The sequence below is a fragment of the Glandiceps talaboti genome, chromosome 13, assembly GCF_964340395.1.
Source record: "Glandiceps talaboti chromosome 13, keGlaTala1.1, whole genome shotgun sequence".
Classification (NCBI taxonomy): Eukaryota; Metazoa; Hemichordata; class Enteropneusta; family Spengelidae; genus Glandiceps; species Glandiceps talaboti.
The window spans coordinates 2,687,169-2,704,369 of record NC_135561.1 but is presented as its reverse complement, the minus strand read 5'-3'; the positions used below and the strand labels follow the sequence as shown (position 1 = coordinate 2,704,369).

Below are 17,201 nucleotides of genomic sequence, written 5' to 3'. Positions count from 1 at the left end.
TGACCCCTGACCTCATGACGTATGTATTTTGAATGCGTGTGAGCAATAAATATGTTATATGTATAGTCACATAGGCATAGTCAGTTTAGAGTTCAAAAGATTTAATTCAATTAAGACAGCAGTATATTGTGGTAATTCGACAGGTTGACGTATTTTGGGGAAGTATACGGAATCTACTATTAGTGTACATCACATATTACTTTTTGTAAGATGTATATACCACAGCGGAATTCTTTTCTTTACCACATCCGCAGCAAACTTTCGAAGCATCACTTTAGAATAAGATAAACCTGTTCATATTTTTTTAGTAACAACGGTCTCTCTCTCTCTCTCTCTCTCTCTCTCTCTCTCTCTCTCTCTCTCTCTCTCTCTCTCTCTCTCTCTCTCTCTCTCTCTCTCTCTCTCTCTCTCTCTCTCTCGTCAAGAACGTGTCATTTCTAAAAACAAACAAATATGACGCCTGTTAAAACAAATCTGGCGTTCTACATGAACGTTGAGTTAATGTTTAAAGCCTTTTCACGCTTCCCTTCGTATAATGCATTACTGTTTATGTGATACGTGTGGCATACTGCAAACTTATACAACTTATAACTATCATTTCATATCTTTTATAAAAGATTCAATGTATTCACAGTAAACCGTCAATGCCTGACATTCGTACAAAGGGATGAAATGTCCAAACTTTGAATGTAAATTTTATCACCTCAATCTATTCCTAATACTCTGGGTATAGAGTTCTCAATTGCAATGTGTTGGCGTTATTCTCTCAATGTTTTTCGATTCTCATGATTATACCTCGCATTCAGCTATTGATTCATACCTTCTACATTGTGTGGAACCTTTCCCCATTCAATGTTTTTTTTTATCTGAGCGATTGACACCAGACAACTACAGAATGATTGTAATCGTTAGCATGTTCGTCAAAGCTTTAGTACTGATGCACAGGTGTCACTCTTCCGTGTAAACGCTATTAAATTATATATATCGAATAATAAAAGAAATTAATTATAACTGTATAAAAACGTGTACATTCTACTTTTTATCCATTCAGAAAAAAAAACACCATCGGTGAAACTCTAACCGATGATATAGAGGTTCCTAGCCTTTCGCTTTAACCAGTCGAATACCAAGACTTTATTGTTATGCTCTCTCTCTCAATTTTGCTTAGTATGTAAAGGTCATATGATCAGATAACACACTTTACTTTGGTCTATATAGTGAAACTCTGTGGAACAGTACTCAAGTCGCCAGATTTAACAGTGATAGTAGCCTTGAGAGAGACCAGGTGACCATATTCTACACAGCAAAAACTGTGTGATGACGTAGCCATACTCAAGTCGTGGCAGACAAACCAATCAAATAATCTAAAACTAATAGAATGACGGTGTCAGAACGTGATAAACGTTTAACGTCGCGCCGTTTGTGGTGTGCTCAAAACAATAAATGATGCACAGACAGCGAAACTTTTTTCCACATGGGTGGGCATTAGCTGACAGGTGTCAGGAAAGACTTTAGAAAACCTAGGAAGCTTCTAGGTGTTCATAAAAGATGACGGAACAAGATGTGAGTGAGTTACCTGAAGATTATTAGGATAAAAGTCAGGTTTACTTTGATCATTTGCATTCACATGTAACCCTCCGGAGATGAGAATTTAATCACATATCTACACACTCTAGAATTCTACAACATGATTTCTGACACATTACCCATTGGCATCAACAAATACAATCGATTCTTCACACACCATCAATACTTTATGATAATGACCACTAGAGCTCGGATGTATAGAGTATTGGAAACACTGAATATACCTTATACCAAAGATTATAGTCTGCATTAAAGCCTTACATTGACCGTCTTACGACAATTATTCTAAGCTTCAAGGAACGATGTTCTTTGAGAAACAGCTGTGTTTGTTTAGAATTTCTAAATAAACAATATTCTCATGTAACGCTGCTAGTTGAATATTTTCATTCCCTAATTGTCCCCGAGAGTACTAACGTATTGATTATTTATCACTAACCACTAAATACTTCAGTCTATAATCCACTTTCTTCTGCGGAACTGCAATGAAAACCACTTAATGAGAGAGAGAGAGAGAGAGAGAGAGAGAGAGAGAGAGAGAGAGAGAGAGAGAGAGAGAGAGAGAGAGAGAGAGAGAGAGAGAGAGAGAGAGAGAGAGAGAGAGAGAGGGGGGGGGGGGGGGAGGGAGGGAGGGAGGGAGGGAGGGAGGGAGGAGAGAGAGAGAGAGAGACAGAGAGAGACAGAGAGAGAGAGAGAGAGAGAGAGAGAGAGAGAGAGAGAGAGAGAGGGGGGGGCGTGTCGGACGGAGGTGAGTGGAATAACGGCAGGTCACATAGCAAGTTTGGTATTTTAGAATTAAAAATCTGAACGGAATATATGTACAGTACTTACTAACTATCATGTGTTTCAGTTGGTGCCATTTTAATGGTTGGGTTTCAAATAGAGGCGAACTATTATGACCTGATGTCACCTTCCTAATTGTACATTTTCCCTTGGGCCTAATAATGGCATTAGTCTCATATTGAGTCATCTTGCTGCTTTCAATGACATTTGACACTTGAGACAACGAAGCAATTACACTTTTGAGAACATTGTAACTGATAATACTGAAGCAAATGAGACAGTAATCAGCACATTCCCGTAGATTAGTGGAGAGGTAATTTGCACCATTATCTAAATACTAGTGTCAGACAGTCAACTACCTATTAAAACAAATCACTAACGATAAAAAATAACCCGTTGTGTTAAATTGACACGGATATGAGATGCCTGGAAAAAGCACAAACAGATATAACCGACAATGACATCATGGTACGTTGAATTATAACCATGTAAAGTATCGTTCATCTGTTTTGATATAGCTTACTTGGTATTGCAGTACGTAATCAGCAACACCTGTAACACCTGCTAACAGTGGCAGGCCGAGGTAACGGAGTTACATGTTTTAGTCTCGGAATAACTTCGATAATAGGTTGGTTTATAACATGTTTAGATAATCACCGTATAATTATAAACTTCCGGTGACAAGTGTGAAACGTTAAAAAAGCACTTTCTCAAACATGATAGAAGTTTTATCTACGTCAGTATCGACACAAGCTGTGCAAGTCGGTCACGAAAGGTTAAACATTTATTCAAGCCCATGATCATCCTTCTTTCGTTTTGTCAAGATGTAATCACGGAGCAATCAGTAATGGTTGGTGACGTCAGTCTGTATGATATTCCCTTGAATTGCTGTGATTAGAATCAGATTTAAACTAACCGTCTTGTTTTCAATTATTCCGTATCATCTAACCATAGTTTTAAGGCAAAAAGCCTAACAGTGTGTCAATCGATCGTATTCATTATACAAATTTCGATTATGATTTTGTAGATTCAAGATGATATATGTTCACAATTACAACATCTCAAAATCGATATATAATGTATAATGGGGTTTACAACGTCAAAATGCACCATTTTATATATGTATGAAATGAATAGTTACCACTCGATACACATACTGTATTAAATCGATACAAACTGCTGATTCGACTTATAAGGGGGAGCCACTTGTTCTTAAATCAGTCTGTTTTCCGGTCATAGCGTAAGAACTTTTAACACAAGGTTTTTTTTTGTGTGCGCACGCTGTATTTACAATAATATAATAGGTTTTGTTGTGGTTTTAATCCACAAAGTAATTAGAATTTCTGATTTGCCAGAAAACACACTTTGTATTCCATTAATGCCTAATTTACATAAGAGATGCACAAACGTGCAAGTTGTACGTAAGTGGTTTAGCATGGATATTATTGAAACATAAACTCTCCGTGAAGAAAAATAGCAACCATAACAGTGGATGTGATGAAGTTCCTTCACTAACTGACTAAATAAATTAATAAATCATTCAACCAATCATCCACCAATAATTATTCAATGAATTATCGATCATAAGTCAAAGCTATGAAGTCTGTTCACTACGATAATGCAATCAGTGTTTTTAGACTGGTATACGAGATAGACGATTATAGACCAATCTATGAGTGTCTAGCTGTTTAGTTTTTTATCTTGCTACATTACCCTCCAACATAATTGTCCTTTGCGGGTGATGTTACCATGGCAGTAGAAATATCTGAGCGATCATTTGAGTCTGCTTTACTCATCTCCTGTATAACTTCACGTGATGATAAGAACAGGCAATCGGTAATCATGTCTGTTTGGAGGTTTTTCTGTTATGCACCGGCGTATATATATATTGTTTATAATATGAACCATGTTATATATTTGACATTGTACATAATTAATACATGCCGTTTAAATTTCCTTACTGGTATTTAATGTATCCCTTGTGATTCTAATATTTGAAAGTGTATCATTGGTCACTTTTTTATTCATTGATTCATCCTTTTTACTGCCATTATCTACGCAGAGTGATAGGATCATGTGTTACGATTGCTGAGATGCAGAGAGCCCTTGAGGACCTTTTCTTGCTATAAAATCGTACTTTACCCAATATATTTTAGATAACAAATAAAAACCTGCCCAAGTAGAGGAACATAGGAGCATTAGCGTCTTGATAACCTGTTCTGTTATGATGACAAGGTTTGAATGTAAATTAAGTTGAAGTTGAAGTGTAAGATACATTCTGTTCATACGCATCAGAGTTGCTACTGAACTGAACTTAATTGAAGCTATATATAAGACAGCATTTAGCATTTCAACAAACATGTAGAACTAATAACGTTTCCTTAGGAAGTTCATCATATGTCTTTATACACAAATAGTGTTTCATTTCTATGGTAAAACGTAACAGAATTACACATTGTATCCGTTCAGTGTCAGGGACAGTGTCCGGAAAGATATAAACGGAGCAACGAACCTCTGACATCGGGGCGTACGGAAAAATTTGGGTCGTTTAAAAAATCCGTGAGTAGTTTACTCAGGTCGGCGTCTTCAGGCACCTCTCTCGGTTGTCCCACGTACTTGACTGGTTCGCCGTTCTTAAATGTTTGCAATTGATCAGTATCCTCTTCATTTCTATGAAGATAAAAAAATAACACTTTTATCATGGATAAAATGACACACGAAGATTGACGAATGATATATTTGTAAAGTAAATTTGTTTCTGTGAGTAAGTGAAGTTCACAATTGCTGTGGAGTTATGACAAATTATTACATAGTTTTACATAATCCATAACAAAGCGTATATGTCCTTTAAAAGTTTGTTGATTTAGCTTAATATAATTGATACATGCATCAACCATAATAATGCGCACCTGTCCTTTGAAGTTTGCTGATTTAGCTTTTACTTTTAATAAGTAATTGAATAATCAACGATTTTCAGCAATTAAGACTTAAATAAATAAGATACATCTTGAGAATGCAAAGTTCAAATTCCATATGACTTGGCACATACATTAACCATGACAAAGCACACATATTCACTGAAGCATGTTGATTTAGGGTGGGTTTTTTAATGACTTCTTTGCATTATTAGTGATTTTAGGCTATTTGTTAAGGATTCAAATTTCAAATTTCATTTAACTTGGTACATCCATCAATCATAACAAATCATACATGTTTGCTGCAGTTGTTTATGTAGTTTTTAATTGTGATATGTAATTTGTATCATTGATCATTTTGATAAATAATGAGACAATATCTTTTGGAGATAAGCTTTACATTTAAGATATTGTAGTATACGTATTGATGGTAAAGAAGTACATGTGTCCTTTTGATCTTGTTGTTGTAACTTATAAGCTATAGGGTTAATTTGCAAAATCACTTATTTTTAATATAAAGGCTTGATGTATTAACTATGCAAGCTTCAAATTTTATATAGTTGCATATAATTAATTTTCCAATTAAGTGGTACATCGTGTATAATAGCTATAGTTTAGAATTTTACATTCCAACAATGTGTGTAGGCCCAACAATCTATGGTTTTGCCCTTACAGGATGCATTCAGTTCAAATATGGTCTTTACTTTATTTTAATACATGTGTACCTGACACGAAAACGTTAGATCTATGGTTTATATGAAGTATTAAAAGAAACTGGCCGGCAGTTGATAGAGTACATAACCCCCCCCCCCCACCAATTCGCGCAGACGTTCCCCTGCTTTATACTCTTCATAAAAAGGACGATTTAATTTGCAAGAGGTCGATGCTTGATAGCAATTAACCAGTCTCTGTCCACTAACTGTTTGTAGAATACAAATGTTTTAAAATGTATTTATAGAACCACCTTCTGTACTTCTGTATGAAAAAAACGTCGATGAATTGAATGGCTATTTATTTATTTAAAATTCTAATACCTCCAAAGGTCGCTTTTATACTAGTATACAATTGAAATCTTCATGTTACTATCCAAAACAAAATCGCGAATAAAATATTTTATCTAAATCGATCAATACGTGTCTAGATATATATTGAGAGAAAACGATAGAGAGAGAGAAAGAGAGATAGATAGATAGATAGATAGATAGATAGATAGATAGATAGATAGATAGATAGATAGATAGATAGATAGATAGATAGATAGATAGATAGAGGGGGAGAGGGGGAGGGAGAGAAACCGACGGACAGACGACCAGTCAACCAGCCAGACTAACAGAGAGAGAGACAATGTGACGGGGAGGAATGGAGAGCCAGAAAGAGATAGAGAGGCAAACATACAAGGTGTACATAATCTCTGTCCACTTCGCAATAACAAATATCGTGTCTACTGCATGTTCTGTACTGGTAACACTAATCATTTTAAAGTCACTGCCTAATATTAAAGTCACTTTCAGCTAAGAATACTTCTCAAAATATGTGGCCTTTTTGTTCACCTTACCATTCGTATTTAATTTCCACTTTGTAGCCCAAGCCGTTTCTATTTTCTTTGTTGTAAATTAGGTTCACCTGTATATACCTTTGGATACTGTGTACGTTACGAGGTACACATAAATTTCAAAGAGTTTCAATGCGGCGTAGCATGCTATTTTATTGTTTTTGACACAGGTAATTGAATTTTCTATTCAATTCCGAAGACTGTATTTTTACCATACAATAACTGAAAACATTTATATATTGTGCGACATGTGTGTCTGTTTTATATAATAGTATATGCTATTTTTCAAAATATGATCACATGTTTGCTGAACGTACATATACAAATAAATAAATAAATAAATAAATAAATAAATAAATAAATAAATAAATAAATAAATAAATAAATACCGGTATGTAGAAGTTGTGACTGGAAATAAATTGTAACATACTTCGTGCACAGCATTTTCACCCTTTCGAATTTTACAATCTGATTAAAATCCGATGTAGATGTCGGCTAATCGTTCATTTGCTATTTTACCTTCGTTATTTTGCCTGATCGCCACCTCTACATCTGAACTGTGCTGAGTTCATTGAAAAATCTCGCGGAGGTGATAAACTAGTAGACACCCATACCATTCACATAATCAATTACTTCCGATATTAAATGACTAATACCCTCCCATTAATCATGCGCTTCAGGCGAAAGTACAATGTTACGTGATGTGTCTTTATCTGGAAGCTTCACCCTGATGTGAATAAATCATCTCAGTCTAGGACATAGATGAATAAAAATGTGAAAGTAATTGAGAGAAAGATGTTTCTATGAAACTCCACTGTTAAGTTGAAATGTTCCACTTTAGATAATGTTGACGGATACTAATTTAGACCTAAGGGTCTACTGTAAAGGTAATTGCAATAGGCGCCTGGCCAATGTTATAACGTACCGTTGCACAAATTGTAACCTCAGCGGTACATTAAATATGGAAATGGAAGAATGATAAAACATTTGCCTGAACGTGACATAATTCTAAATGAATCAAGAAACATTGAATAAAAGTGAGAGTAACTCGTTGGTCGTAATCGTATCGTATGTAAGCGACACAAGATTCGAAGCATTTTAATGTTCAGAGTAGGTTTTGCATGTTCTTTGATTTTCTTCATATAAACGCAAGTAGGAACAGTACTGATTCCCAGACAAAATAAACACCGTACTAGACATAACAAGGCCTGTGCTGACGTAAGTTGAATGCCTCGGCACTGTCACCAGGACTTGTCGTTGAACACATACGTCAAGTTCTTGCGTCAATGACAGGTGCGTAACATATGATTTGCCATATGCTGCTTTTTTTTTTACCGATGGAGTTGATTTAAGATGTAATCGCTCATTTAGTGTTTACGTTACGAAACACTGACACGTGTTGGCCTTTATTGATTGTCTAATTTTAAGTATATGTCTCTCCATAGCAGTTATGCACACACACACACACACACACACACACATACACACACACACACACACGCACATATATATATATATATATATATATATATATATATATATATATATATATATAATGTATACACACACACACACACACACATCGAACAGCAATTGTTAATAACGGCAAAGTAAACATTTCTATAAGTTCAACATATCTTCCTCTCCAGGCATATCAAATTATACAGCATGTGTATAGTCGTCATGTGTCTCGCCGCGATATGTCTCATTAAACTCAGACACGGATCACCAGAAACAACCAATAAACTAAAGTTTGTGTGAAGATGAAGATCGTCGCTAAGTATGCAAATAAATTTGCACACAATTCGCTCGGAACTTATCATGCGGAGTTTCACATACCATGCATCCGTCGAGAATTGTTATTTTTCAAATATTGTAATATAATAAAGACATGTTATATAGTGTTAACAATTATTAAAAACATATGCAAGTAATGTAAGTTTTGGATTATGTTAAGATTATTAGTAGTTATCTTTACTTTTTACTTGCATATCATGTTTTTAGAACAAGTCATGTTATAGAACTAGATGGCGACACCTAAACATATAGTCGAGTTATAATATTTTCAATGCTTAGTCATATTAAATGTGAACTTCCAAACAGATAGAGAGAGAGAGAGACAAACGGGCGGACAGACAGACAGACAGACACACAGACAGACATACAGACATACAGACAGACATACATACAGACAGACAGACGGTTACATTTGTATCCAGACAATTAAAACTTAAAATTAACTGTTAACTGCCTGGGTGATATTTAAATTGACTTCGTTCAAGAAAATGATATTTAATAGAATATGTCTCCTTACATGTGTGTAGGAGATATCATCATAATGCAATTATAGTCCGCTTGACTCATTTCACATTATCATTCTTAATTCAACTATAAGATCAGTTTCCAACGTCAATGTACTCCGATATTAATAACACGGATCGGATTTAAAGGCAAAGAATGTTCTGTCATTCAATTTATCCAACGTAGTTTTCCACAATAGTGTTTAATCATTTTCATTCGCATTTGCTCATACAATTGCAGACAGGCAATTGTCTATATCTAAGTCACTGTTCAGTGACTTGATTATTTGTGACATTTGGGCTAGCTAACATGTAGTTGAATATAAGTTGATATTTGATTTTTGTGTTATTTGCTTTCGCTTCAGATGAATGTAACGTTACGTTATGAATTAACCTTAACGTCTTTGTATATGATTGGTGATGCACATATAAATTTCAAAGTTAAAGTGTTTTATATGATCCGTGACATCAAGAGGATAGTTTACATAACTTCATTGTCCTAATATAGTGGATGTTCAACACAAAGTTCAAATCCATTTGTACTATCATGATCTATGTTTTGCAAATACATCCTATTCTTCCAATCATGGCCTACGAGGTCCTTCTGCAAGGCATAGTTACTATGTACGGATCAAAAGCTACTTCCAACTTATGAGTTTTGATTAACGATATTACACAGAGGAATGTTTCAAATGCCGAATAATGTTGTATGGTATTGCTGATGAAGCCTATAGTATTCTGTAAAGTATGCTATGAATTTTCCATCAATATGTTAGCAAAATGTGATATGTATTACTGTGACAGTAAAAGAACTTATCAAGCAATCATATTAACAGGGGCATAGCAACATCTAATAAGTAAAATGGGACTTTTTTAAAGAGGTCTAACTGATCAGTAGGCCGCAAAACCATGAAAGGAATGTGTCTTTTCAACACACATTGATGAGCTATAGGGTATTATTTAAAGCTAACAGCAGGCATACCAACTCAAGAAATGTATGTATGTACAAATAATACATAATATACATTCTTCCAAGACATTAATAACATTTCCATTCAAGGCATTGATAAATTCCAGTCAATACAGTCACGGCGTTGTTCGATGAACACAGCGCTATCAGCAATAACGTATACTTAAATTATCATGGAAGCTTGTACTAGTATATTTTAATCAATTTATAAAAGGTCAACATATTCCCTCGGATATGAATATGGGTAAACGTATTACGTAGGTCCCTGTTCAATTTATTGATTAAGCATGTATGATATAGATACCTGAGCTATCTTTAAGCCTTGGTTCAATTTATTCCTCAACGTTGCTGATTTTCCCACGTATCTAGATAAGAAAATGTGTCAAATAGTTCTGTACTATTGAAAATAACATAAATATATGGTACATCACGCTACATGATGACAATGTTTGCTGAAATATAGATCTGTTGAAACAAGATATCCTAAAATATTCATAGTATTTTTCATTTTGACGACTTGCATTCATATTACTCGTCTAGATGTATTTCTGATTTTTTCCCTGTTACCTTACACGACATTAGTATGAAAGGTTTTTACTGTATACTCAATGTTAGATTTGTGTTGCAAGGTTTTCTGTGTTATTTTGGGCTTAGTTCGAGATTTCGTACATTGTTTTGATTTCTTAGTGTTTCTTTGTCTGTACAAAATTATTTTTCAGTTAGATTGTTTCGAGGCCGAGTTCGAGCCGAGTCTACTTAAAATTGTTTGCGTATTCATGACACACACACACACACACACACACACACACACACACACACACACAAACCAACCCAACAACAACAACGCACAGACGTAAAACTCACATTACACGATACATTAACATAGCATCGCTCGATTTTATAACTTATAAAGTATCATTCCCTGTACAGTTTGATTGCTTTTCTAAATTTATCGAAAATCTAGAATTACCTGTGTTCTAAATAAGTAATGTGAATAAATAAGAAACGTTGTTTATTACGTATGATTTATGATTTCGTGAATAGATGACTGAATGTGTGTGTTGTTTTCTTTGCGTGTTTGTTCGTGTGATTTTTTGTATTGAACAAGTTTGTGTGCCTCATAAACAATGTGAGTAATTAACGTTGTCGTTTAAACAAACGATGCACGCGTGTTACTACTACAAGAAAGTATATTTTGCTAGTATGTATGCGTACTTTAAATAACGTGTAATTTCAACATGTGAAATCCTTGGTTTATGTCCTGTATCATGCATGGGAAATAATAGATTTCACACAAGGCTGTATCATGTAGCTCATGTAGACATACACGTTTATAACATTTTATCAAGCTGATTGGTGAACATTACTACCTTGTTGAAGACTAAAAGTACACTTTTCTACCAATGCCTGTACATGACAAAAAATCTAGTAATGATATACATTAAGTTAGACACTAAATGTAAAATAAATTTCAATGATATCCTCTGAAGAGCACTGAGTACAAAATAATACTCAATACTCGTCAAGTTACTTTGAAAACATATTTCACTCAACTTACGCAGCACTATATGGCAGTACTATCGTTCTCTACATCTCTTATCCATGGGTATATTTTTTCACCATACAATGTTTTATAATAACAACAAACCAGTAGACTTTTCAATAACATTGATGACAGGCACAACTCCGGGATATCTCATTTGCAATCTATAATTTCGATGATACCATCGTCATATTCACACCAGGGATGCTATAAAATGACTTACCACCTGAAAGGGTCTGTCGTTAGAGAAGAAATTCCTAGAAAAAGATATAACCATCGTTTATTCTACCACATGCTATGAACCGTGGCCGTTATACCATATGATAGGCATGATAGTTTCCGCATAATATCATAACTATTATCAACCCTTCCTTTCACCCATAAGGACGGTGACATCATAATTCGGGTATTTGCTTCAGGCCAAGTGAACTTATACTAGTACTTTGGTTATAAAACCAGTGATGTTTTATTGTACCTGTAAATCAAAAGATTGCATCTAAATAAAGTCTAGACGGAAGCTTACCCCACATGCCTATCAATCAATTGTGTTATTGTAGTCGAACGGAAATGTAATTTATTTTAAAGGCTTTTTAAAAAATATTGTGTCGTCATGCTTCAGAATATTACTTTAAGTCAAAGAACAACACCTACGTACTGCGACCGGGGTGTACTAGATTGATATTGAAATGCTTATTTTCGTCCTTTTAATTTTTAATATATAACATTAGAACGCACGAACACGGTAATAGGAGATAGTGAATTATTCAGACATAAGCACTTTCTTTAGCAACGGAAGGTTTAGCTCAGTTTGGTAGGGTACAAATGTTACGGAATGTCCAAGAATAATCATAACATCATTATGATGATATGGATAGCTCTAGGAATCACCTGATTCGAATACATCATTTAGCGTCTCTTCACCGGTGTTTCAGGTAAATAACAAAGCGGAACGGATGCAACGACCCATTTTTATCAGGTCTCATTTGCCAGAGAAATATGCCATGACAGACGCAAGCAGGGTTTTTAAAGAGCGTATAATCCCACGGGAGACTGTATGAAGATCAGGCAGAGATAGTCTGAAAGAGAATGACCATAATTTGATCAAGGAAAAGAGAAACGTAAACTGATATGTGTTCTTTAAAAGCATTAGAATAATGCACACTATAGATTAAAACAGCAGGAATTGGTCATCATATAATACATTAGTATCTCGAGGTTACACTCAAGAGATGCGTTAGCTAAGAATTATTTTAAGGAAAATTTACTCTAATGTACTTGGGCTATTTTTGTCCAGTATCAGGCGCTCTCATCAATAGAAGTCCTAAGTAAATGCTTAATTTGTAGCTTAAAGACGACTTCAATTAACCTTATTTATTAGACCTAATGGGGCGGAAATGGGATAACTGTGATGGCATTGGACATAAAGAACACCCATAAAGGGTACCGCTTTCAGGACAAATTATTACATGAAATATTCTGTTACCGTTCTTTAAGTTACTTTAAAGAAATAATACCAATCAAAACAAACCTTAGACTACATAAAGAAATCTTGACATTTTCATTATAGTACTTAGAAGTTAATGATAGTGTTTCATGCACTATGGCATTTTTATATCCTATTATGAAGTAATACAATGCTATCTGATTTGGGCTACGAACGTGTACGTACATGATTGTATTGATAAACTTTAGAAATGTGTGTGTGTATGTGTGCACATCTCGATAATTATGTATAGGTAATATTAGAATGAAAAAAAAAAATTCGTTAATATACATACGTAAAGAGAAAACGTGCATTTTGATAATATTCAAGGTTATTAATTCATTTTGTGTATAGACAAATTAATGGGTTTGACCTTACAAACGTTATGCAATCCATATGACCTTGCAGCTACCGATGTCAATGCTGCAAACTTTCGTATACACGTAAAAATGACATGGCTGTACGCTACTAACAATTAGTAAAATAATGTTTCCATTTCCTCTTCAAGTGCTGATGTCCCTACAGCCATCTCTCGTATTTAGCTACATGTATTTATAACGTATAAGATCACCCTATCTGTACATAAAACAGTCACCAAAAAAATACCGAATCGGTTGTATGGACATGTACATATACCTGTCGAATCCATTACATGAATGAAAACAGATTTTATTGGAGTATCAGTTCATTGAACGATTTCAGAAACATCTTCATCTGCAAGTAGGAAAAGGAGTCTTGATCTACAGCTAATTAATAAATTTGCTTACTTAAAAAACTGTAAATAACAGAATTACTGGACATGTGAAGAATGACACAGATTTATAAAGTGTAATAGGTATCGATTACACACGTGAAATAAACATTTGACTTTTCGCAAGCCTAAGTATGCTGTATGACTGTGAATTTTATCGAAATCGTTGCATCAGAGATGATTTGCTATCGTCGTTGTTAAAAAAAATGAATAAATATTGTACTAAGTGGCGACCAATCAAACGAAAAAGCTAACTAAAGAAATAAGTATAGGAGTTATTGATTACTTTAAAAGTTACATTGTAACATAATGTCATGTCTTCGACTTGTTATGCCCAAAATCAATACTACATTAGCTGATTGCTTCAGACCAAATTGAAATAACACAACAATGGTCGATATCAAAATGGCGATCGACATTAGAGTAAGCAGAGATCAATTTACTGACGTCATTATAGTGTAAAAGAAATGTCAGCATTATTCAAAGATAACGGGGGTACTGGCGGTTGGGTTTGCCCGCAGATTTGGATAACTACATTTAGAGTTTTTCATGGACTGCCATGATTATCCATATCATATCATATCATAACATGACATATCATAACATATGAGGTGAAAGATGCCATTTGTACATACATAGTTTTATGGAAGTGGGTAAATATATATGTTACACCCAATCCATGAAACTGCCCAATTAATGAAATGTGCATGTAACTTTGCCCAGTTTATGGAATGGTCAACCTTATACAAACGAGAGTATAGATTACGATCTAAAGGGAGCAAAATTAAATTTTGGGGGCAAGAGTTTTGAACTTGGGTGTTGATTATCAAACTCTATTAAAAACACAAGCCACATTGGATTATAATAAAATAAGATTTGTGAATTGATGAGTTTGTAAATACATGATAATAAAATTGTTTGACTGACATTTATTTTGTGTGTGTCCTATAAAAGATGTTCATTTCATGTACTGGGCATATCTTACAATACCCACTTCATAACCTGGGCAACACGATTGACTATTTCATGAACTGGGCAAAGTTACCTACCCATTTCATGAATTGGGCAATTTCACAGATTGAGTGTAATATATATATATATATATATATATATATATATATATATATATATATATATATATATATATATATATATATATATATATATATAGTTTTGGTAGTACTGGAACTCTTTCTTGGGTGTAACTCGGAGTTTCACGCATATTGCGATCATCAGAGTGTCTGATGATCGCAATATGCGTGAAACTCCGAGTTACACCCAAGAAAGAGTTCCAGTACAACCAAAACTATTACGCTCTGCCACTGCGGTATAGAGCACTGTCTTAGCAGATTGATACTCACCGAGTTATATATATATATATATGTATGTATATATATATATATATATATACATACATATATATATATATATACATACATACATATATATATAAACTATTACGCTCTGCCACTGCGGTATAGAGCACTGTCTTAGCAGATTGATACTCACCGAGTTATATATATATATATATATATATATATATATATACATACATACATATATATATATATGTATATATATATATATATATATATATATATATATATATATATATATATATTTCTATGACGACAAGAAATAAAATAGAAATAAAACATTGTTGTGTAACAACTGACCTTATCGCACACCGCCATAATTAACACCTTTTATACAAACAAAAGCACCACTCAACAACCTATGTAAAACCCGCCTTACACAACACGATTTATACGAGGTATATTCAGTACATCAGCATCTGCTGACGATTAATTTACTCACGAAACAGTCTTGCAGCGACGAAAACCCCTACTTGATTTTCTTCTACCCGCAACATATACTCCGCTCTGCGTGCAGACGTATCGAGCACTGTGCTACGGATAAATTTTACCACTGACTTCATATATATATATGCGAAGTGCATTAAGCATTGGAAATAAACCTGATAGCAGAATTATTGTTATACCTTGAACTTTTAATCATGCTGCAAAATAGTTTCGTACAAATAAAAGGGACGATAGACATCGTCATCAAACTTCCTTTAAGATAAATCTGTCTCAAAAAACAAGTACGTGTAAAGTAACACATTCTACGAGTTCAGTCTCGATTGTTTCCTTGCAGCTAAAACGGTAGCGAAGACAACCCTGTGCATTCAATTGGTTTCATTTCAGGTTAAACATACAACACACCTACACAGTGACTACGTTAGAAGATAAACCTTCTTAGACTAAAAAAAATGATTCCATGGCTTACGTGGGCGACAAACAACTTTCACTAATACCGTTCATAAAACTGATTAAAATTTAACCGATCACTTTGTAATAAGGCAACCTCCACCGTAAGACAGAAAGAACTATTAAAAATCACCCCTTCTTACGGATTTTCAATAGTTCAACTGATTTCTGCGACATTGTGGATACCGTATACGTAGTAATATTGATTAGTTCTATCGCATTTATCCATTTCACCGCACTACATGACCAAGCTCATCAATGTTCACGGACAGCTTGAGTTCGATATACCCCTAGTTTGTAAACGTTTTTGTGTTGTAGTGTGTACTTCCTTTTTTTTGTAACTGGAGGAAGGGAGGCGGGAAAGAAAGAGAGGTCGATGTAATGTTAACATAGTTGTACACCAGCTATATTGCCAAGACTGTAGCGAAACGTCATACAAAATAAATTGCTGGCAGGGACATACAACAGAGTCCTGGCTGCAACAAAAACTGTTTGGAAGCACTGATCGTATCGGTAATGCTGGTGAGAATTCAACCCGAGCCAACGCACAAGAACATCACACCAATAGCAAATAAACGTCTGTGATTTAATGTCAACAAAATTAATTGGAAATTTACAGACATTATTAAAGTTAAAAAGACAAATGAGAACTAGATGGTCTCAACAAAACGCAACTCAAAGGGTTTCCAAAGATCTGTCGAGCATTAACCGTCCTGTTAAAACAGTGTCATCAGGTATAAAATACCTATAAGCTGTCTTACAGCGCCCAATGCTAAAATAATAGTCTTAATCCAATGAATTAGAATGTTGTAACTCAGAATTTCACGCCTTTGCAATCTTAAGACAACTGATACAGTTTGTCATGTCTTTGTTCATATAAAATGAACGTACATTATGTAACAATGACTGTTATGTTGCTGAGGAGATTGCCAAACGATTCTACTTCTTATGGAGGTGGGGGGGGGGTTGATGTGGTTGGCAAGGTGAAACGTATAATGGCGAGATTTCGAAACTAAACACACACACACACACACACACCAATGCGCGCGC

At 34.6% G+C, this 17,201-nt stretch overlaps 1 protein-coding gene across 1 annotated transcript in view; it reads right to left on the bottom strand.

Moving 5' to 3' along the window:
• LOC144444895 (glycine receptor subunit alpha-2-like) overlaps positions 1-17,201 on the bottom strand; it is a 62,802-nt gene that overhangs the window by 32,233 nt on the left and 13,368 nt on the right. Inside the window, exon 2 of the mRNA XM_078134445.1 lies at positions 4,880-5,037. Coding sequence (XP_077990571.1) covers positions 4,880-5,037 — 158 coding nt within the window. The remainder of the gene's footprint in view (positions 1-4,879; positions 5,038-17,201) is intronic.